The 24,318-nt window shown below is 38.8% G+C and overlaps 4 protein-coding genes across 5 annotated transcripts; 3 read left to right on the top strand and 1 right to left on the bottom strand.

Moving 5' to 3' along the window:
• The first annotated feature begins 660 nt into the window (after positions 1 to 660).
• LOC116162448 (transcription factor ETV7) lies at positions 661 to 7,585 on the top strand. Of its 2 annotated transcripts, none has more exons than XM_031476066.1 (3): positions 661 to 854; positions 7,098 to 7,252; positions 7,303 to 7,585. In XM_031476066.1, the coding sequence occupies exons 2-3, from the start codon at positions 7,150 to 7,152 to the stop codon at positions 7,521 to 7,523; spliced, it is 324 nt and encodes a 107-aa protein (XP_031331926.1). In that variant the 5' UTR covers positions 661 to 854; positions 7,098 to 7,149; the 3' UTR covers positions 7,524 to 7,585. The 2 variants fall into 2 exon arrangements, with proteins under 2 accessions (XP_031331926.1, XP_031331927.1); XM_031476067.1 differs by lacking the exon at positions 661 to 854 and adding an exon at positions 1,148 to 1,263.
• Positions 7,586 to 10,733: 3,148 nt separating this feature from the next.
• LOC116161886 (UDP-glucuronosyltransferase 2B7-like) lies at positions 10,734 to 12,436 on the top strand. Its single transcript, XM_031475368.1, has 4 exons — positions 10,734 to 11,558; positions 11,603 to 11,825; positions 11,874 to 12,093; positions 12,137 to 12,436. The coding sequence occupies exons 1-4, from the start codon at positions 10,752 to 10,754 to the stop codon at positions 12,417 to 12,419; spliced, it is 1,533 nt and encodes a 510-aa protein (XP_031331228.1). The 5' UTR covers positions 10,734 to 10,751; the 3' UTR covers positions 12,420 to 12,436.
• A 4,295-nt stretch (positions 12,437 to 16,731) lies between these two features.
• LOC116161639 (gastrula zinc finger protein XlCGF46.1-like) lies at positions 16,732 to 18,403 on the top strand. Its single transcript, XM_031475062.1, has one exon. The coding sequence runs from the start codon at positions 16,746 to 16,748 to the stop codon at positions 18,144 to 18,146; it is 1,401 nt and encodes a 466-aa protein (XP_031330922.1). The 5' UTR covers positions 16,732 to 16,745; the 3' UTR covers positions 18,147 to 18,403.
• A 496-nt stretch (positions 18,404 to 18,899) lies between these two features.
• Positions 18,900 to 20,664, bottom strand: LOC116161640 (zinc finger protein 714-like). Its single transcript, XM_031475063.1, has 2 exons — positions 20,142 to 20,664; positions 18,900 to 20,087 (listed from the first exon to the last, which is right to left on the bottom strand). Exons 1-2 carry the CDS (start codon positions 20,293 to 20,295, stop codon positions 19,141 to 19,143), a joined length of 1,101 nt encoding a protein of 366 aa, XP_031330923.1. The 5' UTR covers positions 20,296 to 20,664; the 3' UTR covers positions 18,900 to 19,140.
• Positions 20,665 to 24,318: the final 3,654 nt, after the last annotated feature.

Raw genomic sequence — 24,318 nt, 5'->3', positions numbered from 1 at the left:
TAAGATAAAGAAGAGGCAAACAAGGGAAAAAGGAAAAAAGTGGCAGTGAGACAGGTGTGGGGAATAAGAACGAGGAAATTCAAAAAAGGGTTCAGAATAATAAAATGGTGCAATGGTGAGAGGGATGCTGATTGCCGAGGTATGGAACGGAGATGTGGGGATGGAAGGAATGGGATGAACTGGAAGGAAAACAAAGAAAGCACTAGGACTAAATAAATAACATAAAACCAAACTACAAAGAGGAAACAAAAATTGATAAAGACGCAAGGTAATGAGATTCGAGGAAAGAGGAAAAAGAGAAATTGAATTGGTGAAAGAATATTTGCGATACCTAAAAAAGGCGAAAGTGTCAAGGAACGCTAATGAAATTAAGAGAACAATTTTAGAAGAACCTGTCCACTCCCACCCCGTTCTACAGCCTTACTTAATTACCTACCTGGCAAGTCCCAATTAATTAAATGAGAAAGGCGCTACCCGGGCGCTACCAAGCGAATTCGGCCGAAATTTAATTAAGGGCATAATTGATGTAGGGACAAACAGCCCATAATAAAATTCTAACGACGCGACTTGCCTTCTCTAAATTCGATATTTATTGAAAACGGAAACGGTTCCTGCTTTTAAAAGATCTCGGTGTTTATTTTCATTTCTGTTAAGCGTCGGCGCTGCCGAGGGTGGAATTTTCGAAAAACCGCTCGCCGCTCACGCCGAACCGAACTAGGGGGGTGTCTACCCTTATAATATAGCGCTGGGAAACGGAAACGTCACTTTAAATTGAGGTATCGTCGAAGTCGTTTGTGTGCCTGTGTCGTTTTTGTGCGATTTTTCCATCGGCAGCTCGGGAAACGTCTGCAGAGGTGAGTAGACGAAATTTTGCGCGTTGCGTAATTCGCGCGATAAATTAGTTAAACAAAGAATGGAGTGAAACCAAGTGCGAACAAATAATAACGAACCTCCGAACGGCGCGGAAAAAAAATGATAATGGCAATTGAAAATTGGTGATAATACATTTCCTGTTCCCGTCTCTATAACGGACAGACTTTGCTTTTAAATACAGCAAGGATACGGATATCCTGTTTGTGTCCTTTTATATTTGTGTTTTTATTACATATAAGCGATGGACCATTCCGGTGTATTCATTATTTGATTTTTTTTGTTATATGTATAGGCAAATAGTTTTCATCTTGACGCGATCCTCGATAGTCGGAAAAGCGGTTTTCCTTGCGCGACATCAGTTTCGATACTGACTCTTATTCATTTAACGGGGTGAGTTACTTTATTATATCGGAAATAAATGCATTTCAATCCATAATCCAAAAATCCCACACGAATGAAACTTCAAAAACACGTTCCCCCACAGCCCCAGTTACCATGATTTCAAAATTATAATATGCACCCCCTTCTTCTTACAGACCATTCAATTTTCTCTCTCTTGAAATTTGTCTACACTCATTAATATTATCAGGCGAATCCATTTACGTGGATATCGTCGATTGAGCCAGAGTATAGTTAATGTCGCGGTGCCCCATCTTGCCGAAACAGAAGTCACTTACTTCATTCTATATCGCTTGTAACTACATGACTTGTACTCCCGATATTTCATTGAATGCTAGAACTACGAACAGATCATATCCAGTCCGTCCGAATCTGATATTGTGCCTCCCTTTTTCTGTGAAAGAACTGTATGTCATTTATAATGCATAATTTAAGTGAGAGTAACTGGCGTTGGGGAGGTGAACGCCAAAACTAAGGTAAACCTTCCATTAAAATTGTCCCTAGCTAGCTAAATAGATGAGGGTCTGTGTTTTTTTTAATCAAAATTACTCTCAGTGGTTCGTTTTAATATGAAAGTTGCACCATTTTGTGTCCTAAGGTGTTGCAAAAAAAAACGAGCAATTTAAAAGAGTCGCGAAAAATTGCTCGTGAGCAAATTATGTTCTCACCGAATCGACAGCATAGCCTAAAATAAAAAAAAACACTTTGTGCAAAATTAGAAAAAATCAGTTTCTTAAAAGTACTTTCCATTTATTGTATTTACTTCTCATGCATAGCTTCGCCTGTTATCGAACGAAGTGCCTAAACGTAGTAGCCTTTTGAGACGTTTATTAAATCGATCGATTTGCCTTTAGTAAAAGGGACTACTGTTAAAATTTCAGTAAGATCGGTCCATTAATAAGAAAGTTAGTTCTGCGCATGCGCAGAAGTATGCGGCTTACCGGTCTGAAATTTACAGTAAAACTGTAATACCCCCCAGACTCACCGGTAACACTCTCAAGATAGTTTTTGGGGGTAACATTGTCAGATTACCTTACAAGTACTGCAAAAATGTAAGACCGGAGGGGCTGGGTGGTATGGAATACCCCCCAGAAGCAAGAAGATTTAAAGATAAGATTTAAAGATAGCCCCTTTTCTATCATCCTCAGTAACCTCTTGGTGGCTTTTTGGAGGTGACACTAAACTGTCGTCTGCTGGGCAGTATTCCATACCCCCCAGACCCCCTGGTAACACTCTTGCGATAGTTTTTGTGGGTAACACAAGTAATGTTTTTTAGGTCAACCCAAAATTATCCACATTTGATCTCTTACGGTACCCAGCTTAATTACTTAAATAGTACTTTCGGCTTAGATATAACGAGGTTAGAAACCCGACGGTACATTGCCTCCACAATTTTTGTCTTCAAAATTTTACACAACTTGTTATACTCTTCCGAATTACTTCAAGAAATTAAGCTTAAGGTGCCATTTGTTAAGCTAAGGCAAAATAATACTATTTTTGTAGTTAACAACACAACTTCCCCACTTATTAAGATCTTGATCGCTTTAAATAAGTTATCCTCAGTGAATGATATCGACTTTTTTCACGATCCCCTAAATTCAATAATAAATAAAATTAGATCCTAGTCCTAATATTTGTTCAGAGCCCCAGTGCCATGTAATTGGAATTTTTATTCTGTATGGTTTCTGGTTAAATAAATAAATAAATAAATAAAACATTGTCAGATTCTCTTTGCCTTACAAGTACTGAACAAAATGTAACACCGGGAGGCCTGGGGGGTATGGAATACCCCCCAGAAACAAGAAGATTTAAAGAGTGGTGAGGGTTTAACGCCACTCATTAAAGAAAATCTCCATAGCTCCTTTTCTATCATCCTCGGTAACCTCTTGGTGGCTTTTTGGAGGTGACACTTAAACTGTCGTCTGCTGGAGGGTATTCCATACCCCCCAGACCCCCCGGTAACACTCTCGCGATAGTTTTTGTGGGTAACATTTTCAGATTCTTTTTGCCTTACAAGTACTGAACAAAATGTAACACCGGGAGGCCTGGGGGGTATGGAATACCCCCCAGAAACAAGAAGATTTAAAGAGTGGTGAGAGTTTAACGCCACTCATTAAAGAAAATCTCCATAGCCCCTTTTCTATCATCCTCAGTGACCCCTTGGTGGCTTTTTGGAGGTGACACTTAAACTGTCGTCTGCTGGGGGGTATTCCATCCCCCCCAGACCCCCCGGTAACACTCTTACGATAGTTTTTGGGGGTAACATTGTCAGATTCTCTTTGTCTTACAAATACTGCAAAAAATGTATGACCGGGGGGCCTGGGGGGTATGGAATACCCTCCAAAAACAAGAAGATTTAAAGAGTGGTGAGGGTTTAACGCCACTCATTAAAGAAAAAACTCCATAGCCCCATTTCTATCATCCTCAGTAACCTCTTGGTGGCTTTTTGGATGTGACACTTAAACTGTCGTCTGCTGGGCAGTATTCCATACCCCCCACACCCCCTGGTAACACTCTCGCGATAGTTTTTGTGGGTAACATTGTCAGATTCTCTTTGCCTTACAAGTACTGCAAAAAATGTAAGACCAGGGGGCCTGGGGGGTATGGAATACCCCCATAAGCAAGAAGATTTAAAGAGTGGTGAGGGTTTAACGCCACTCATTAAAGAAAATCTCCATAGCTCCTTTTCTATCACCCTCAGTAACCTCTTGGTGGCTTTTTGGAGGTGACACTAAAACTGTCGTCGGCTGGGGGGTATTCCATACCCCCCAGACCCCCCGGTAACACCATCACGATAGTTTTTGGGGGTAACATTGTCAGATTCTCTTTACCTTACAAGTACTGCGAAAAATCTAAGACCGGGGGGCCTGGAGGGTATGGAATACCCCCCAGAAACAAGAAGATTTAAAGAGTGGAAAGGGATTAATGCCACCCATTAAAGAAAAACTTCATAGCCCCTTTTCTATCATCCTCAGTAACCTCTTGATGGTTTTTTGGAGGTGACACTTAAACTGTCGTCTGCTGGGCAGTATTCCATACCCCCCACACCCCCTGGTAACACTCTCGCGATAGTTTTTGTGGGAACAAAAATCTAAGACCGGGGGGCCTGGAGGGTATGGAATACCCCCCAGAAACAAGAAGATTTAAAGAGTGGAAAGGGATTAATGCCACCCATTAAAGAAAAACTCCATAGCCCCATTTCTATCATCCTCAGTAACCTCTTGGTGGCTTTTTGGAGGTGACACTTAAACTGTCGTCTGCTGGGCAGTATTCCATACCCCCCACACCCCCTGGTAACACTCTCGCGATAGTTTTTGTGGGTAACATTGTCAGATTCTCTTTGCCTTACAAGTACTGAACAAAATGTAACACCGGGAGGCCTGGGGGGTATGGAATACCCCCCAGAAACAAGAAGATTTAAAGAGTGGTGAGGGTTTAACGCCACTCATTAAAGAAAATCTCCATAGCTCCTTTTCTATCATCCTCAGTAACCTCTTGGTGGTTTTTTGGAGGTGACACTAAAACTGTCGTCGGCTGGGGGGTATTCCATACCCCCCAGACCCCCCGGTAACACCATCACGATAGTTTTTGGGGGTAACATTGTCAGATTCCCTGTACCTTACAAGTACTGCGAAAAATCTAAGACCGGGGGGCCTGGAGGGTATGGAATACCCCCCAGAAACAAGAAGATTTAAAGAGTGGAAAGGGATTAATGCCACCCATTAAAGAAAAACTCCATAGCCCCATTTCTATCATCCTCAGTAACCTCTTGGTGGCTTTTTGGAGGTGACACTTAAACTGTCGTCTGCTGGGCAGTATTCCATACCCCCCACACCCCCTGGTAACACTCTCGCGATAGTTTTTGTGGGTAACATTGTCAGATTCTCTTTGCCTTACAAGTACTGAACAAAATGTAACACCGGGGGGCCCGGGGGGTATGGAATACCCCCCAGAAACAAGAAGATTTAAAGAGTGGTGAGGGTTTAACGCCACTCATTAAAGAAAATCTCCATAGCTCCTTTTCTATCATCCTCAGTAACCTCTTGGTGGTTTTTTGGAGGTGACACTAAAACTGTCGTCGGCTGGGGGGTATTCCATACCCCCCAGACCCCCCGGTAACACCATCACGATAGTTTTTGGGGGTAACATTGTCAGATTCTCTTTACCTTACAAGTACTGCAAAAATGTAACACCGGGGGGCCTGGGGGGTATGGAATACCCCCCAGAAACAAGAAGATTTAAAGAGTGGTGAGGGTTTAACGCCACTCATTAAAGAAAATCTCCATAGCTCCTTTTCTATCATCCTCAGTAACCTCTTGGTGGTTTTTTGGAGGTGACACTAAAACTGTCGTCGGCTGGGGGGTATTCCATACCCCCCAGACCCCCCGGTAACACCATCACGATAGTTTTTGGGGGTAACATTGTCAGATTCCCTGTACCTTACAAGTACTGCGAAAAATCTAAGACCGGGGGGCCTGGAGGGTATGGAATACCCCCCAGAAACAAGAAGATTTAAAGAGTGGAAAGGGATTAATGCCACCCATTAAAGAAAAACTCCATAGCCCCATTTCTATCATCCTCAGTAACCTCTTGGTGGCTTTTTGGAGGTGACACTTAAACTGTCGTCTGCTGGGCAGTATTCCATACCCCCCACACCCCCTGGTAACACTCTCGCGATAGTTTTTGTGGGTAACATTGTCAGATTCTCTTTGCCTTACAAGTACTGAACAAAATGTAACACCGGGGGGCCCGGGGGGTATGGAATACCCCCCAGAAACAAGAAGATTTAAAGAGTGGTGAGGGTTTAACGCCACTCATTAAAGAAAATCTCCATAGCTCCTTTTCTATCATCCTCGGTAACCTCTTGGTGGCTTTTTGGAGGTGACACTTAGACTGTCGTCTGCTGGGGGGTATTCCATACCCCCCAGACCCCCCGGTAACACCATCACGATAGTTTTTGGGGGTAACATTGTCAGATTCTCTTTACCTTACAAGTACTGAACAAAATGTAACACCGGTGGGCCTGGGGGGTATGGAATACCCCCCAGAAACAAGAAGATTTAAAGAGTGGTGAGGGTTTAACGCCACTCATTAAAGAAAATCTCCATAGCTCCTTTTCTATCATCCTCAGTAACCTCTTGGTGGCTTTTTGGAGGTGACACTAAAACTGTCGTCGGCTGGGGGGTATTCCATACCCCCCAGACCCCCCGGTAACACTCTTACGATAGTTTTTGGGGGTAACATTGTCAGATTCTCTTTGTCTTACAAATACTGCAAAAAATGTATGACCGGGAGGCCTGGGGGGTATGGAATACCCTCCAAAAACAAGAAGATTTAAAGAGTGGTGAGGGTTTAACGCCACTCATTAAAGAAGAAACTCCATAGCCCCTTTTCTATCATCCTCAGTAACCTTTTGGTAGTTTCTTAGAGGTGGCAGTAAAACTGTCTTCTGCTGGGGGGTATTCCATACCCCCCAGACCCCCCGGTAGCCCTCTCGCGATAGTTTTTGAGCGTAAACGTTGTCAGATTCTCTTTGCCTTACAAGTACTTCAAAAAATGTAAGGTCGGGGGGCCTAGGGGGTATGGAATACCCCCTAGAAACAAGAAGATTTGAAGAGTGGCGAGGGTTTAACGCCACCCATTAAAGAAAAACTCCATAGCCTTTTTTCTATCAGCTTCAGTAACCTCATGGTGGTTTTTTGGAGATGGCAGTTAATCTGTCGTCTTCTGGGGGGCGAGGGGGAAATTCTATTGTCGAAAGTGACACTTTAATCTAAGGGAGGATAACAATAATAATAAAATGGCTAATTTTGCGTGTTTTTCAGACAAAGAAAACTGATCAAGATAGGCTACCACTGCACCGTCGCAAGAACCAAAATGGCCGTACAGCTCTCCGAACCACTTCTGGCCGAATACGGACTGAGCACCGAGTGGTGTCGCGACGCGCTGCGGAACGAGATCGGCGACCGTCTGCCGAAAGGTGAGGCATTCGGCAATATTGCCCAGCACGTCATTGAGTTCGCTTTTCAGATCCGCGCCAATGGACCCGAGAGGACGTCATCCAGTGGCTGAAGCTGGTAACGACCCAGCACGGCCTACCCGAAGTGCCAGTCGCTCGATTTTTGATGAACGGAAAGGCGTTATGTCTAATGTCGCCGCACATGTTCCTGACGAGAGTGCCGTTGGGCGGGAAGCTTCTGTATAAGGATTTCCAGCTGAGATTGTGCGCCGCCCTCTACTCGATCAGCTAGTGAACTAATCGCACGCACCAGTTTTATTTTGCAGCTAATTTCAAAGACCAATACCTTTATGTAACTAGTCATTGTATATACAGAGTGTAAATAAAAGTTAACCATTTGTAAGTTTGATATGAGCTTTGCGTCATTTTACTGTTTTTCACGGCGAGGTCTTTCATTGGTCGATCGCGCTCTAACTCTTTTTTTAAAGTCGCATGCAAATATTGTTCGGCAACGTTGTTTTTAAATACGTAAAGAGTATACTTACCTACCAAATATCATAAAATCTGACCATTTTTGTTCCTCGTTTAAAAATTGCAGTTAGGCAACACACCATACATCAAAGTATGGGAACTTGGATACGACAATGCACTGTATAACATCCGTTTTTTTTAAAGGACTGTGTGCACAGGGGGTGTATATATCATTTTCCCCCCATAGCCTCCATTTATTGTAAACGTCCATCTTTTTATCATTTGCTGTGTTACTAATATAATAATATAGGGCGCATGAAAATTATTCTGCTGCATTCTATTCCTTCTCGTTCCCTTGTGTTGCCAATATTTACCTAGGGGTTGTTGATATTTTGAAATAAAGTAACCGCATTTTTCTAATATTTGTATTTTCAACCTATTACCGTGCTTTTAAGGGCAAAAAGGCTTAACCGTTGGTAATTTAAATCTTGTGAGTCTAAATGGAATTATTTATGTTAATAAAACGTTGCTGTTGTACTAATATAATAATATAGAGCGCTTGAAAATTATTCTGCTGCATTTTATACCTTCTCGTGCCCTTGTGTTGCCAATATTTACCTAGGGGTAGTTGATATTTTGAAATAAAGTAACCGCATTTTTCTAATATTTGTATTTTCAACCTATTACCGTGCTTTTAAGGGCAAAAAGGCTTAAACGTTGATAATTTAAATCTTGTGAGTCTAAATGGAATTATTTATGTTGATAAAACGTTGCTGTGGTACTAACATAATAATATAGAGCGCATGAAAATTATTCTTCTGCATTCTATACCTTCTCGTGCCCTTGGTTGCCAATATTTACCTAGGGGTAGTTGATATTTTGAAATAAAGTAACCGCATTTTTCTAATATTTGTCTTTTCAACCTATTACCGTGCTTTTAAGGGCAAAAAGGCTTAAACGTTGGTAATTTAAATCTTGTGAGTCTAAATGGAATTATTTATGTTAATAAAACGTTGCTGTGGTACTAATATAATAATATAAAGCGCATGAAAATTATTCTTCTGCATTCTATACCTTCTCGTGCCTTTGGGTGCCAATATTTACCTAGGGGTAGTTGATATTTTGAAATAAAGTAACCGCATTTTTATGATATATGTATTTTCAACCTATTACCGTGCCTTTAAGGGTAAAAAGTGTTCAACGTTGGTAATTTAAACCTTGTGAGTCTAAATGGAATTATTTATGTTAATAAAACGTTGCTGTGGTACTAATATAATAATATAAAGCGCATGAAAATTATTCTTCTGCATTCTATACCTTCTCGTGCCTTTGGGTGCCAATATTTACCTAGGGGTAGTTGATATTTTGAAATAAAGTAACCGCATTTTTATGATATATGTATTTTCAACCTATTACCGTGCCTTTAAGGGTAAAAAGTGTTCAACGTTGGTAATTTAAACCTTGTGAGTCTAAATGGAATTATTTATGTTAATAAAACGTTGCTGTGGTACTAATATAATAATATAAAGCGCTTGAAAATTATTTTGCTGCATTCTATACCTTCTCGTGCCCTTGTGTTGCCAATATTTACCTAGGGGTAGTTGATATTTCGAAATAAACTAACCGCATTTTTCTAATATTTGTATTTTCAACCTATTACCGTGCCTTTAAGGGCAAAAAGACTTAAAAGTTGGTAATTTAAATCTTGTGAGTCTAAATGGAATTATTTATGTTAATAAAACGTTGCTGTGGTACTAATATAATAATATAAAGCGCTTGAAAATTATTTTGCTGCATTCTATACCCTCTCGTGCCCTTGTGTTGCGAATAAAGTAACCGCATTTTTCTGATATTTGTATTTTCAACCTATTACCGTGCCTTTAAGGGTAAAAAGAGTTAAACGTTGGTAATTTAAATCTTGTGAGTCTAAATGGAATGATTTATGTTAATGAAACCTTGCTGTGGTACTAATATAATAATATAGAGCGCATGAAAATTATTTTGCTGCATTCTATACCATCTCGTGCCCTTGGTTGCCAATATTTACCTAGGGGTAGTTGATATTTTGAAATAAAGTAACCACATTTTTATGATATTTGTATTTTCAACCCATTACCGTGCCTTTAAGGGTAAAAAGTGTTTAACGTTGGTAATTTAAATCTTGTGAGTCTAAATGGAATTATTTATGTTAATAAAACGTTGCTGTTGTACTAATATAATAATATAGAGCGCTTGAAAATTATTCTGCTGCATTCTATACCTTCTCGTGCCCTTGGTTGCCAATATTTACCTAGGGGTAGTTGATATTTTGAAATAAAGTAACCGCATTTTTATGATATTTGTATTTTCAACCCATTACCGTGCCTTTAAGGGTAAAAAGTGTTTAACGTTGGTAATTTAAATCTTGTGAGTCTAAATGGAATTATTTATGTTAATAAAACGTTGCTGTTGTACTAATATAATAATATAGGGCGCATGAAAATTATTCTGCTGCATTTTATACCTTCTCGTGCCCTTGTGTTGCCAATATTTACCTAGGGGTAGTTGATATTTTGAAATAAAGTAACCGCATATTTCTGATAATTGTATTTTCAACCTATTACCGTGCCTTTAAGGGAAAAAAAGCTAAACATTAGTAATTTAAATCTTGTGAGTCTGAATGGAATTATTTTTGTTAATAAAACGTTGCTGTGGTACTAATATAATAATATAGAGCGCATGAAAATTATTCTGCTGCTTTCTATACTTTCTCGTGCCCTTGTGTTGTTAATATTTATGGTTATAAAACGTAGCTGTGGTGTTGAAATAATACTCTTTTGGAGAAGTATCATAAGAACTTCTAACTGTGAAAGGGGCATGGATATTAATTCTCTGAATTTTATATCGCTTTGTAGCCTTGTGATTATTGTATTGCTTTTAAACGTTTCTGTAATGCTGATAAAACAATTTTCAGGCCAATATTCGTACTAGAAGATAACAACATTGTAGTGCTATTTGAGTTGCGTTATCGCATTCGAGTAGTTGAGCTCAAAGTGTAAACCGTGTGACGATGGATTTAGTGCTAATAATTTTCGTTGCGACAATTACCAGAGGGCATTCGGCGAGAATCTTGGGATTCATTTCGGTTCCCTCCCACAGCCACCAGGTGGTGTTTCAGCCCCTGTGGCGGGAGCTCTCCCTACGCGGCCACCAGGTGACAACGTTGACGACCGATCCAATAAACGATCCAGAATTAGTGAACTTAACCGAGATCGATTTGAGCTTCTCGTACCATGCTTGGAGGGAGATGCTGGGGGTGTTTAAGTGCACGAACTCGGAATTGTTAAAGCTGCATTACTTAATAATGTCGTCGATAGAAATTACGAAAGCGCAACTGGAGCATCCCCAAGTGCGAGATCTAATACGTAACGATAGTAATAGGTTTGACTTGCTTATAGTGGAGTATATTGTACCTAGCGCGATCGCTTTGAGTAGGCGATTTGATTGCCCCTACATTGGGGTAGTCTCGATGCCGCTATCAGAACCGTATTTCCCATTAATTGGCAGTCCGACGCATCCGGTGTTGTATCCCAGCGATCTGTTGTGGATAAAAGACTGCGTGACGTTCTTCGACCGTCTCAAAAGCGCCGTGTTTTCCGTTCTTTACCAAATGTACGTGTCCTATTTCTTTGAACTTCAGGAAAATCTCGTGAAGCTACTCGGGGAAAATTACCCACCAATACGTGACGTCATGAGTAACGCCAGCCTGCTGTTTATTAATTCCGACCCAATCTTCCAGAAGGTGAGACCGCTTGGACCGAACCTAATCCAAATCGGAGGAGGATTGCATCGCTTAAACCAGCAGCCACTTCCAAAGGTAGTTAAGCGCGACGATTGCTGTCGCTATCTCACAAATTTCAGAGGCTGCAAGAGCTGCTCGACGCCGCCTCCGAGGGCGCCATCTACTTTAGCTTGGGATCAAACGTGAAAAGCGACGATCTCTCGGAGACCACCCGAAATGCGATCCTCGCGGCGTTCGCCGAACTTCCCTACACGATCCTGTGGAAATTTGACTCGGACCACCTGCCGAATAAACCCGACAATGTTCACGTTCAAAAATGGTTTCCGCAGCTGTCGGTTTTGAGTAGGTAACTCGTCGAAGGAGACAGTTACTGAAATGTTGAGGTTTTAGGCCATGCCAACGTGAAACTCTTCATAACCCAAGGAGGTGTACAGTCTAGTGAGGAGGCGATCCACTCCCACGTCCCGATGGTCGGCATGCCGTTCTTCGGCGATCAGTTTTACAACGTGAAGAATATGGTGGAGATGGGATTCGGGCTGTCGGTCCATCACTCGAAATTGCAAACGGAAGAATTTAAAGCCGTTATCGTTGAGGTCGCGGAGAACCCTAGGTAGGTGGCCGTGATCGATTAACAACTAACTCGTTTGGTATAGCTACAGAGAGAAGGTTAAAGAGCTGGCAGAGCTGGCGAGAGATCAACCCATGACGGGCTTGGAACGGGCGGTCTGGTGGACGGAATACGTCATACGCCATAGGGGTGCCAAACATCTCAAAAGTCCACTGCTGGACATCCCTTTCTATCAGTATTATCTCCTGGATGTCATTGCAACTCTTGTGATACTTCTGTTGCTGTCTTTGTCTCTAGCATACGGCTCGATTATACTCCTATGCAAACTTTGGCATGTAGCGTTTAACTTCAAAATCAAAAAAGAATGATATGCACAATTAAAACCATCCCAACACCTTTTGTATTATTGTGATCCTGTTACAACTTTTAGCGAGTGTTCACCATTAATTTTTTATTGGCCCAGACGTAGTAATTTTTGTTGTATTAATAAAAATGGTGGTTTTCTCGTAACTTTTAAAATCCAAGGATACACCAGAAAAGAACGTTTCGAAAAATTTCACATCATTTGAAAATTATGTCACCGTCTGTAAGATTCCAAAGTGCACGATCCATCACCTATCTTTCCGAATTCATTGCCATTGAAGGAGGGCTGTATCCAACCCAAATCTGTAGCAACAATGCCATCTGCAAAAACTGACATGTTTGTTTAATACACTATTACTCTGCCTTTTTATTACTTTATTAAGTAATTATTTATGTATTCAAGTGGAAGTATATGTTATCAGTGAGATCAGTGAGTGAGTAACACCTGACATAATTCTTGAGCACTAATAAAAAAAACATGAAGTCTATCTGGGTCGCACTTTGGGTTCGATTAAACAAACAGTTGGTAATTGACAAAGACAAAAATTTATCCCGCAAAACATAAAAAAAATAAAACAACAATGCTAGAAGAAAGAAAGAACTTTAGAGACCACGCACGCAGGCGTTCGACAAATAATTAAAGAAATCTTAATTGCTTACAGTTTCTTTCTAGGGTCCAATCGACAAAATACGAGACGTTTTGGAATCTGTGAAACTAAATTAATAGAAAAAAGTGTTTTCCCCAACATTTTTGGGGTAGTCAATTTTCGGTGAAAAGCACTTGCCTATTTTTTGGGTAGGTAGGAAAACAAATTGTCTGGGATCGACTTGAAAACACATTTTCTTATAGAATTTGGCCCGTAGAATCCATAATTTCAAACAGTTTGAAGATTGGGCTACAGAATCAAAAGTTACAGGCCCTTGAATTTTTTTTCGAAATTGATTTTTTGTCCATAAATTTTGATTGAGAGGTCTAATCGAAAAAGTACGATTCGTTTTGGATTCTACGCACCAAAATTAATAAGAAAAAGTGTTTTCCCGAGAAATTTTGGTGTAGTCGATTTTTGGTAAAAAAGGAAGGTATACACTGCCTTTTTGAGGCCCGAAAAAAAATTGTCTCAGATCGACCCGGAAAAAAAATTTTCTGATAGAATGTGGCCTGTAGAATCCATAATTTCAAACAGTTCCAACATTGGGCTACTAGTTCAAAAGTTACAGCCCTTTGAATTTTTTTCCGAAATTGGTTTCTAGTCTATAACTTTTGATTGAGAAGTCTGATCGAAAAAGTACGAATTGTTTTGGATTCTACGCACCAAAATTAATAAGAAAGAGGGTTTTCCCGAAAAACGTTGGTGGTTTATTTAAATTTATAAAATTATTAAAAACAATTTTTACAAACTCTTAATTATTTATTCAAATTTAATAACAATTTATAAACAAACAGGGTGCACTGGGTAGTGTGGTGTGATTTAAAACATTCGCATTCGTGTTTTAAAACGGATTTATAGTTGGTTTACAAATCACACTGGACACATTTTAAATTCACAGTAATGTGCCCTCAGTTGGTTCATTATAAGTTGCACAATCACAGTGGGCACATTTTAAATCTTCGGTAGAATAGTCTTGTGCGTTATCAGATGTAATTTAAAATCCCATTCTACATTAGTTCTGTAATCGCACGTAGTGCAATTATATTTTGTAAAGTTCGGTTGATAGTTACTCGCGATTGCAATTTTTGGTATAATAGTCTTGTGTGTCAGCAGATGTTTTCTAAAATTCCACGCTATCTTAGTTGTATAATGACACGTAGCACAATCGAAAGTAGTACTGTGCGTTGGCCTCGGTGTTGACTGATGTTTTATAACGCTGGTTACGAAATCGCACTGGGTGCCCTTTGACATTTTCATGCCGGTATGTGTTAACATATGTTTTCTTAAAATTGACTTTTGACCACTTGTGTAATTACACTGGTCACATTTAAAAATCTTGTGAGTCCTCAATTCGAGTTGGTGATCGATTGCATCGTCTACTGACACTTGTGGTCGCTGAGCACGTGAGGAATCTTGGGAAGCATCTTGATCTTCCCAATACCGTGTGACTTTAGCACTACTTTCATCAGATTCCTGTTTTATTATTCCGAAGATATCATTGTTAAATAAAACCCTCTCGTCGGGCAATGTATCTAGTTCATCTTCTTGTTCGACTTCAGCTTTCACAGTCGCTGACATTTTCGCACAAGCTTAGAACTGCAACAAAAGTTTCTCGAGTAAAAACCAAAACATTGTTAACCTTACCAGAAAATGGTGATCTCTGGCTGTAGCTCACGTATCGGGAACTGACAATTTCCAGAATCATTAGTGTCTCACTTCCAGTGGCGTATCGACAAGTTTCTTCATAAATACTCGCACCGATTTTCGTTAGATCAAATCGAGACTGCTGTTATAAGATTTTATCTTTGGTAATATTGTGACATACCCCTACAGTTAGGCAACACACCTTACTTTATCAAAAAAGATTAGCAAGGGTTTTTAAATCACCTAGCTACTTTTTCAGCCACTCAAAGTACTCACAAAAATCATGAGGGGATTGGGTGAACATGAGCTGCATGAGGCATTAGCTCTCACATTAATAATAAAAAATGGGATTGATAAAAAAATCACACTGGACACATTTTAAACCATTAATAGCTTTGTGTATTAAAACAATATTGAATTTTTCATGAGAAGGAAAAGATTGATTTAATTATCACTCCCAGTGTTGTGAATTAACAGATGCTTTCTCAAACTACGTTTGGTTTTAACTGTGTAATCGCACCAAGCACACTTTAAATGCATGGTGGTCTGGTGTCTAACCAAATGTGTCTTAAGACTGGAAAGATGTTTGGTTGTGAAATTACACTGATCACATTTTAAATCCTTGACAGTCTTGTGTTTTAACAGATGCGATTTAAAACAGAAATTACTATTGCTTGCGTAATCACACAGGCCGCACTTCAGATCCTTGCTAGTCTGGTGCGTTAACACGTGTACCCTCAAGTTCGATTTATAGTTCGTTGAATAATCGCACTGGGCACATTTTAAATGCTTCTTAGTACTGTGTGTTAACAGATGTGTTTGCAATTTAAATTTGTTATTCGTTTCATAATCACAGCGGGCACACTTTAAATCTTTGATAGTCTCGTGAGTTAGCAGATGTCTTTTAAAACTCCAACTTCTGTTACTTGCAAAGCTGCACAAGGTACAATTGAAATCCTTGGTTGTACTGTGTGCCGACTGATGTTTTCGGAAACTGGGTTTATGACTTGTAACAAAATCACACTGGGCACATTTTAAAACGTTGTGGGTTATCAAATGTCTTTTAAAACTGATATTATAGTTCGTTGCAAAATTGCACTGGGCACATTTTAAATCTTTGCCGGCTTTGTGTCTTAGCATGTGTGTTCGCAAATTTGATTTGTTATTGCTTGCGTAATCACAATGGGCACATTTTAAAATTCCGGCGATCTTGTGAGTGCCACAGGGAATAAATTTAAAATCTCCTGAAATTTGTGAAAAACCTTCAGAAGGTGTGTGCCAGTTGTATTTATCATCTGCATGATTCTCCCTTTTGCATCTGACATTAGAACAATGACTGATCGGAATCTCACTATGTTCCAGTTTTATTCTACCAAAGACATAATTTTTACGTAACACCTTCTCATCGAACACTGTATTTATTTCTTCTTCTCGTTTGATTTCAACTTTCACATTCGCTGACATCACAAGAAACTACGGTAGTTTCTCGAATAGTAATAAAAAAATTATGATCTTACGTTACTACAAGACAAAAAGGTCTTGATATGTGGATGGGTGAAATAGGCCACAAAACCTCAGGCTGTAGCTCAAGTGTCGGAAACGGTCACATTAGCGGCTCACTTCCAGTGGCGTATCGATAGTTTTTTTTGCCAATGCCATTGACAGATACCAGCACGTGACGTCAGTACAAAAAACCAGTTTTTATTGCTTGTAGAGATAGCTGTATAGCCGTCTATTCCATGCATTGAGATTATTTTCTTTAAAAGTGCACATAACCCATATACGGGTATGGAAAAAATTATTGCGGGTATTGATGACACATTTATTGGCTACTATCAATGTCAACGTTTATGTCTCCCTCGCACTCAATGTTCATCGGGTTTCTTTCTACCTTATTATAAGTTAAACCTGCAATAATCTTTTGCCATACCTGTATGTGTACACATTTGAAATATATACAGTAACAATCCATTAACTCGTATGATAAGGACTTCATTTTCTACTCCTTTGTGAGTCGATCTTTTCTGTCCGGATTTGATGATGTCCGTCATTGTAAAAGTTGAAATAAAAGCAGAAGGCGAAATTAGTGCACCCATTGATGAGAAGGTTGTACTTAACAGCGATATCCCTATAAAGCAAGAAGTTAATGAGACTACGACCAGTGCGGATTATTCTAATGTCACCTGTAAGTGGGAAGGTAAAAATGAAGACTGGACAGATTTCCCACATGCTAAGCATTCAAGAGAAGGTTTAAAATGTGCCCAATGCGATTATGAAACCTTTAATAAGTCCAATTTGAGAACGCATTTGTTAAAGCACGAAGCTATCAAAGTGTTACAATGTGATCAGTGTGGTTATCAAACAAATTGGAAGTCCAATTTGAGAACACATCTGGTAACACACAAGAACACCAAAGATTTAAAATGTGACCAGTGCGATTTTGCAACAAATTACAAATCCATCCTTAGAAAGCATCTGTTTAAACACAACACTACTACAAAAGAACACAATGTTATGAAAGATTTAAAATGTGACCGGTGTGAATATAAAACTAGTGATAAATACAATTTGAGAACACATCAGCTAACACACAAGACCGTCAAAGATTTTCAGTGTACCCAATGTAAATTTGCAACTCATTATAAGTACAATTATAATAAGCATGTCTTATTACACAAGACTATCAAGAAATTAAAATGTGACCAGTGCGATTTTGCAACCAATTACAAATCGAGCTTAAATGAACATCTATTATTACACACGACTATGCAAAATTTAAAATGTGCCCAATGTAACTACAAAACCAATGTCAAATACAAGTTGAGAAAACATCAGCTAACGCACAAGACCGTCAAAGATTTTCAGTGTACCCAATGTGATTTTGCCACACATTATAAAAACCATTACAATAAACATCTCTTAATTCATGAGACCTTCAAGAATTTAAAATGTGACCGGTGTGATTACAAAACTAACGACAAATCCAACTTGACAACTCATCAGCTGACGCACAAGGCCGTTAAAAATTTCATGTGTGCCCAATGTGATTTTGCAACTCATTATAAAAACAATTATGTTCGACATCTGTTGATTCACAGGAACATCAAAACTTTAAAATGTGACAAGTGTGATTACGCAACCAATTACAAATCGAGTTTGAATGAACACCTACTATCGCACACTACTATCAAAAGTTTAAAATGTGCCCAATGTAACTACAGAACCAATGTCAAATGCAATTTGCGAACGCATCAACTAACCCACAAGACTGTTAAGGACTTTAGGTGTACCCTGTGCGGTTTTGCAAGTCAATACAAAAGCAATTATAATAAGCATCTCTTCACTCACAAGACCACCAAAGATTTAAAGTGTGCCCAGTGCGATTTTGCAACGCATTACAAAACTTGTTTAATTGCACATTTTAAAAAACACAAATGATTATTAAATCGTACATATTCAAATGTGGTTTCGCAGTTAACGTCAGTTCATTCTTTGCTGGGTAGTGATTAAAATGGTAGGATCCATATACGTTAAAAATTCCTGGACATTCAAAACCTATGATAATGTGTAGCTTTTTTCTTGTAGTGTTAGATGGATCACTTAATTTTGTGAGAGTCATTCTGAATGCATGGGTTTATTGACGGTGTCAGAGTTAACATGTTTACGGTAGGTCAGGTTTGTTTCCTTACGTAATTAATAAATAATCAGATTTTATTTCTGTTTTTTTTTAACAAAAATTGTCTACGTGAACGACAACAATTTGTGGTTTTGGGCAAAGACGTTGTGCCAAGATTGGCGCTACATACAGATCTCATTAATGCAATCAAGAGAAGTGTTGATCCAAAAGTTAAGGTCCGTTATACCTTCAGAAGGACGCATATCCGGTACCCTACATGTCCGATATGTTAGATCAATATCCATTACATCAACGACTTCTAGTGACCAACGTCGTCGTTACTTGTCTTTTGAACGGTGTCTCAATATACGACAACGGTACTTGTCATTTAATTTGAAATCGGACATCTCAAAGTAATCGATTATTTCGATCAGTCAATAAGAATGGATCATTTTTATATATTAATGATCTTGGACCTTTGCCATACTCCATTGGTTAATTAACTTGTAATAAAATCAAAGCGCGATTAATAGATCTATTATCTAAAAATAAAGTACAATACAAAAAATGTCTACTCCAATAAAATTACATCCAATACAGTATGAACAAGTTACTCAATGATGTAGACTCAAAAAATGATTTTATTGATTATTTCAATAAGAAAAATTAACCCGTCATTTTTTCTAATGTACAAGACATGTTACTCTCAATACAACACGTTCAATATGATTCTCACAAAATGATTGGTCCATCCAATTTTGTCTAGTTGGATCCATCTAGCAAAACTGATTACTTTACCTGATATAAGTATAAAATTTATTTATGTTTCTTAAAATGTGTCTTTAAACAACTTTTGTAATGGCTTGCAAAATCGCATTGGGAACACTTAAACTCTTTAACAGTCTTGTGTGTTAGCTGATGTGTTCTCATATTGCCTTTGGCGTTAGTTTTATAGTTACATTGGGCACATTTTAAATTTTTGGTTGTTGTGTGCGATAATTGATGTTTGAACAAACTCAATTTATAATTGGTTGCGAAATCACACCGGTCACATTTTAAATTCTTGATAGTCTTGTGCTCGGGGCATTCTTGCTGTGAGCTCTTGTGAAGTGAGAGATGATTATTATAAATGTGTTTGTAATGAGTTGCAAAATCACATTGGGTACACTTAAAATCTTTGTCGGTCTTGTGCGTTAGCTGATGTGTTCGTAATTTGTACTTATCATAAGTTTTGTATTGGCAGAGGTCACATTTTAAATATTTTGTGGTGGTCTTGTGTGTCAACAGATGTGCTTTAAATCTGAATTTATAGTTTGTTGCAAAATTACACTGGTCACACTTTAAATCTTTGGTGGTTTTGTGCGATATTAGATGCTTGTTCAAACTCGATTTCCAATTGGTTGCAAAATCACACTGGTTACATTTGAAACCTTTGATAGGCTGGTGTCTGCATGATTTAAATCTGGATTTACACTGGACACATTTTAAATCTATTGTAGTACTGTTGTGTTTAAAAAGATGTTTTCTAAGAATGGTCTTATAATTTGTTGCAAAATCACACTGGTCACATTTTAGGTCTTTGGTGTACTTGTGTATTACCAGATGCGCTCTCAAATTGGATTTCCACTTCGTTTGATAACCACACTGATCACATTGTAAACCTTTGATAACTTGGTGCTGTAACAAATGCGTTCTCAAACTGGATTTGTTATACGTTTCATAATCGCATTGAGCACATTTTAAACTTTCTTCCGGAGGGAAATCTGTTGAATCATTGCGTTTATTCCAATCATCTTCATTTTGATCTTCCCACTTACACGTGTAATTAGAATAACCTGCACTGATCGTAGTCTCGTTAACTTCCTGCTTTATGGTTCCAGAGATATCACTGTTAAATATAATCTTCTCATCAATGGATGCAGTTATCTGCTCTTCATATTTTATGTCAACTTGCACACTTGCCGACATCATTTAAATCCCACTTACCTACTGGTGTAAATCCAAGGATTATATATATGTTTATAATCCTTGGTGTAAATCAGCTACAACAAAGATCGATTCACACAGGAATGGAAACTAAAGCCCGCATCACACGAGGCAAGATTTACAGTCTGGGCAATGTTTTGGAAGAAACCGCGAGGTCTGGCATTCAAGAGTAGATTGTTCAGGAGAAAGTCATTAAGCACGTGCAAACATCGAATTGGCCAGGTGGAACAGGACAATAGACGTTGACTGCAACTGTTCAGGTGGAAAACCGATACATTCTTCAAAATTTCGGACCCCCATGTGGAAGCACATTATAAATGCTTATTATTCTCAAACGGCATAAGACGCGGCGCGAAATCATGTGAAAAATTAAATTGTGTACATTGTCAATTTTGTGGTCCCTTTTTTTGTCATTGAAGTGCACGCGATTTCATTTTCAATAACAGAATCGCAAAGTAGAAAAAATTAGTAATATCTGATCATTTATTAATTAACATAAGTCATTTTTATACAAAACTGATGTACCATCTCTTTCTAACACTACAACAAGGTTAAACCAGCTATGCTAACATGTTATAACCAGTAGGCGAATAAATCACACTGTCTACATCGCAATATCTCGGAATCTTAATATGTTAGCACTTAAAATTTCATTTGTTATTGCACGATTAAATAATTAGTCACTTGGTGGTCGTATGAACTAAAACATGCCTATTATAATTGTGTTTTGAGTTGCAAAATTACATTGGGAACACTTAAAATCCTTAACAGTCTTGTGCGTTAGCTGATGTGTTCTCAAATTGTATTTGGCATTGGTTTCGTAGTTGCATTGTGCACATTTTAAATTTTTGTTAAGTATAATCTTCTCTTCAAAGGGTGCATTTATTTCTTCTTCATGTTTTATTTCAATTTTCACACTTGCCGACATTTAAACCGAATACAATCAAAGATCGAATCACAGAGGAATGAAAATAAAGTCCTCATCACACAAGGCAAATATATCAGTCAGAGCATTCTGCATTGCTTTAAACCTACGCTGATCACGGAATTTAAAAATGGTAGTTCAACCGAATAAAAATAAAAATAGGCTGGGAAAAAAGAACTTACCAATAAAAAAAACCAGCCATCAAATTAATATCAAATTGTGTTGTAAAATTCATTGTTTGTCATGATGTGAATGCGTAACATAAAATTATAACATCACCAAAGTAGCAGGTAAACTTCAAGAGGTAAAATATAGGTTAAAAACAAGTTTTGGGAATGGGTCAGATAAGCAGGTACCAAGATTCTAAGAAAGGGTGAAATGCACAGGATGTGACTCATCTTTGGTGCAATAAAGTCCTTTTGTTAAAAGCAAGATGGAAAATTACATGAAATTGTAGGCAAATTTAACCAAAAACAAGATATGTGGAAATTACGACTCATTTATCGCACATAGATTCTAAACTGTAGAGCTTTGATTAGCGTAATCCCGCTCCTGCAAGATAGGTAACCCGCCCCTGGTTTCGGGGTTCGAGCCTACAGTTGAAAGTCGAGAACACAATCACGGAATTAAGTGGTTACAGTTTTTACCACCCCTGTGACTGCTGCATTAACGGAGAAAATTGTTAGTTACAAACACCAAGTCAGTACATACATCAAACGAATCGGTAATTTCCACATATTAAAATAAAATGATCAAAATTTACATGAATGTTACTTTAGGGACAAGACCAAGTAATCAACATCAATAAACATAAATTAAGCAAGCATTACACCAAAAAAGTAAACAATTACAAACAATAGCATAACGGTATCACATATGTGATAATGCATTGCGATTAAACCAAGTAAATTTCAAAAACAAAACATACAAGAACTATAAAATGCGGCATACAAAACACAAATATGATATAAAGAAATGCAAAAATTACTACCTGCATTAAATAACCCAAAATAACAACAAGGATTTATGGAGCGACGCGTTCACGACCGTCCGTGCTTTTTAGATGGCGCAGCTTTTCCCCACCTAGAAATTGCATGGTTGCCAACTCTCAAAAATGTATGTATCGTCGCAAGTTGTACATACAGGGTGGAACCTCTCAACCCCTTGCACAGATACCTTGTTTTGTTACTTGTAACACGTTTGACCTTGAGCATGAAAATGTCACCTTCGCCCTGATTTGACCTTCAATTCTGCCCTTTTTTACATCTATAATTATCCTCCATATTTCACTTTCAAGTGACATTGTAGTTTGACCTTTGAATCGGCCGTACTATACGATGGAGACCTTCAAGGGTGTCTAGGTGTCCTCCTCCTCCTCTTCCGTACACCAGAAACCGTGTATAGAAACTCGAATAACGCAAATGGTCCAGTTATTATTGCGGTTTTAGGGACGTGTTTTTCCGCCATAGGGATCTGGTGGCAGGCTAGGATTAAATTAATGGTCGAGTCCATGGCGACCAGTATCGCTCTGGAATGTGTGCGCGAGTAAGAGTGACTGGGAACGGGGTGCGCGAAGATCGATGAAGTCAGAATTGTATTCAGAGAAGACAGAGTGAGGCAGCATCTAGAGTGAGATAAAGGTAAATGAAAGAAGATGGAGAAATAGGCATCAGAGAGAGAAGTGAAGATACATATACCATAACAGGAAGAAAAGTCGGAAATAGAGTAAACGAAAAGGACGTGAGAGTAAGTGAAAGGACGGAGAAAAAAAGAAGAAGGTAAATGAGAAGGGGGTGAATGGTAGAACAGCGAAAGTGGTAAAGGTAAATATAGAGAGTTAGAGATAAGTGTGAAGATGCCAGAGAGCGCGAAAGAGATGTGGAAGTAAAAGGAGGAAGACGGGATGGAAAGAAAGTAACATAAAAAAATGCAGGAGAAAGGATGAGAATGATAGGAAAAGAAAAGAAAAAAAAGATAATAAAAAGGGAAGAGACAGAAGTAAAGAAACAAGGAGAGACGAGAAAGATTGAGAAGAAAGAGAAGCGAAATTGGAGATGACTAAAAAAGGAAAATACGTAAAGAAGAACGAAGAAAGTAGTAAATGGAGAATTGTATGAAAAAGGTGAAGAAGGGGAGAAGTAGTGTGAAGAGGAAGAATGTTTAGATGGGAGATGAGAGAGGGTAGAAGGAAAAGGAGCGGAGTGCGCGTGAAGTCGATATGGGAAGCAAGAAGAAGAACCGCAAACGGAACAGAAGAGGAGCAAGGGAAAGCAGGAACACACCAAAAAAGCGGATAAAGAGAACGAAGACGGCTAGAAAAATGGGAGTACAAGGAGAACGACGTACTATAAACAGATAAGAGGGAGTGTAATGGGTATTAGTGAACAGGAAGAGATAAAATAATGAGAAAGGAAAGGGGGTTGAAACACATGAAAAAAATAAGAAAAGGTTGTGTAAAGGGGGTGGAGAGGGTGAAGCTCGTAAGGAAAGAAAGGGAGCAGGAAAGGGGAAGAGAAGGGGAATGTGGAGAAAGAGTGTTACGAAAAGGAAAAAAAGGAGGAAACTGAACGTAAAATGAAGGAAAGAGAGAGACAGCGAAGAATCGGAACTATATGAGGTACTCCTTCCCCGGAGTTAACAGTTAGTCGACACATACGGAGCAATATTTCCCTGGTAATGTAGTTCTATATTAATACGTAAATAAATACCGATACGAATGCACACTGCTGAAGCCAGCGGAAATGAAATGTAAAAAAAGCTTTGATCTGATGCACCCCACACCTGACGACGCTCGCAAAAATTAAAGAGCGGGGACCAGCATCAGTGGGACTCAAGTTCTACGGCCTAAGCTACGACCACCAGCTTAAGCAGGTCGCGGAGGGAAATAGAGAGCCATATAATACGCAATACCATACCCAGGAGGTCGTTTGCTATATTTATTTGTTACACATTTATTGATCATGTAAGTTACATTCATAAGTACAACTCTTCCTAAAACATTAATCTATATTCTGGCAACACAAAAACACTGGTCCATCTAAGACTACAAGAACATTGTTCATCAGCCTACGTATCACCACACG

The sequence above is a fragment of the Photinus pyralis genome, unplaced genomic scaffold (genome assembly GCF_008802855.1).
Source record: "Photinus pyralis isolate 1611_PpyrPB1 unplaced genomic scaffold, Ppyr1.3 Ppyr1.4_LG10, whole genome shotgun sequence".
NCBI lineage: Eukaryota > Metazoa > Arthropoda > Insecta > Coleoptera > Lampyridae > Photinus > Photinus pyralis.
This window is presented reverse-complemented; position numbering and strand designations above follow the sequence as displayed.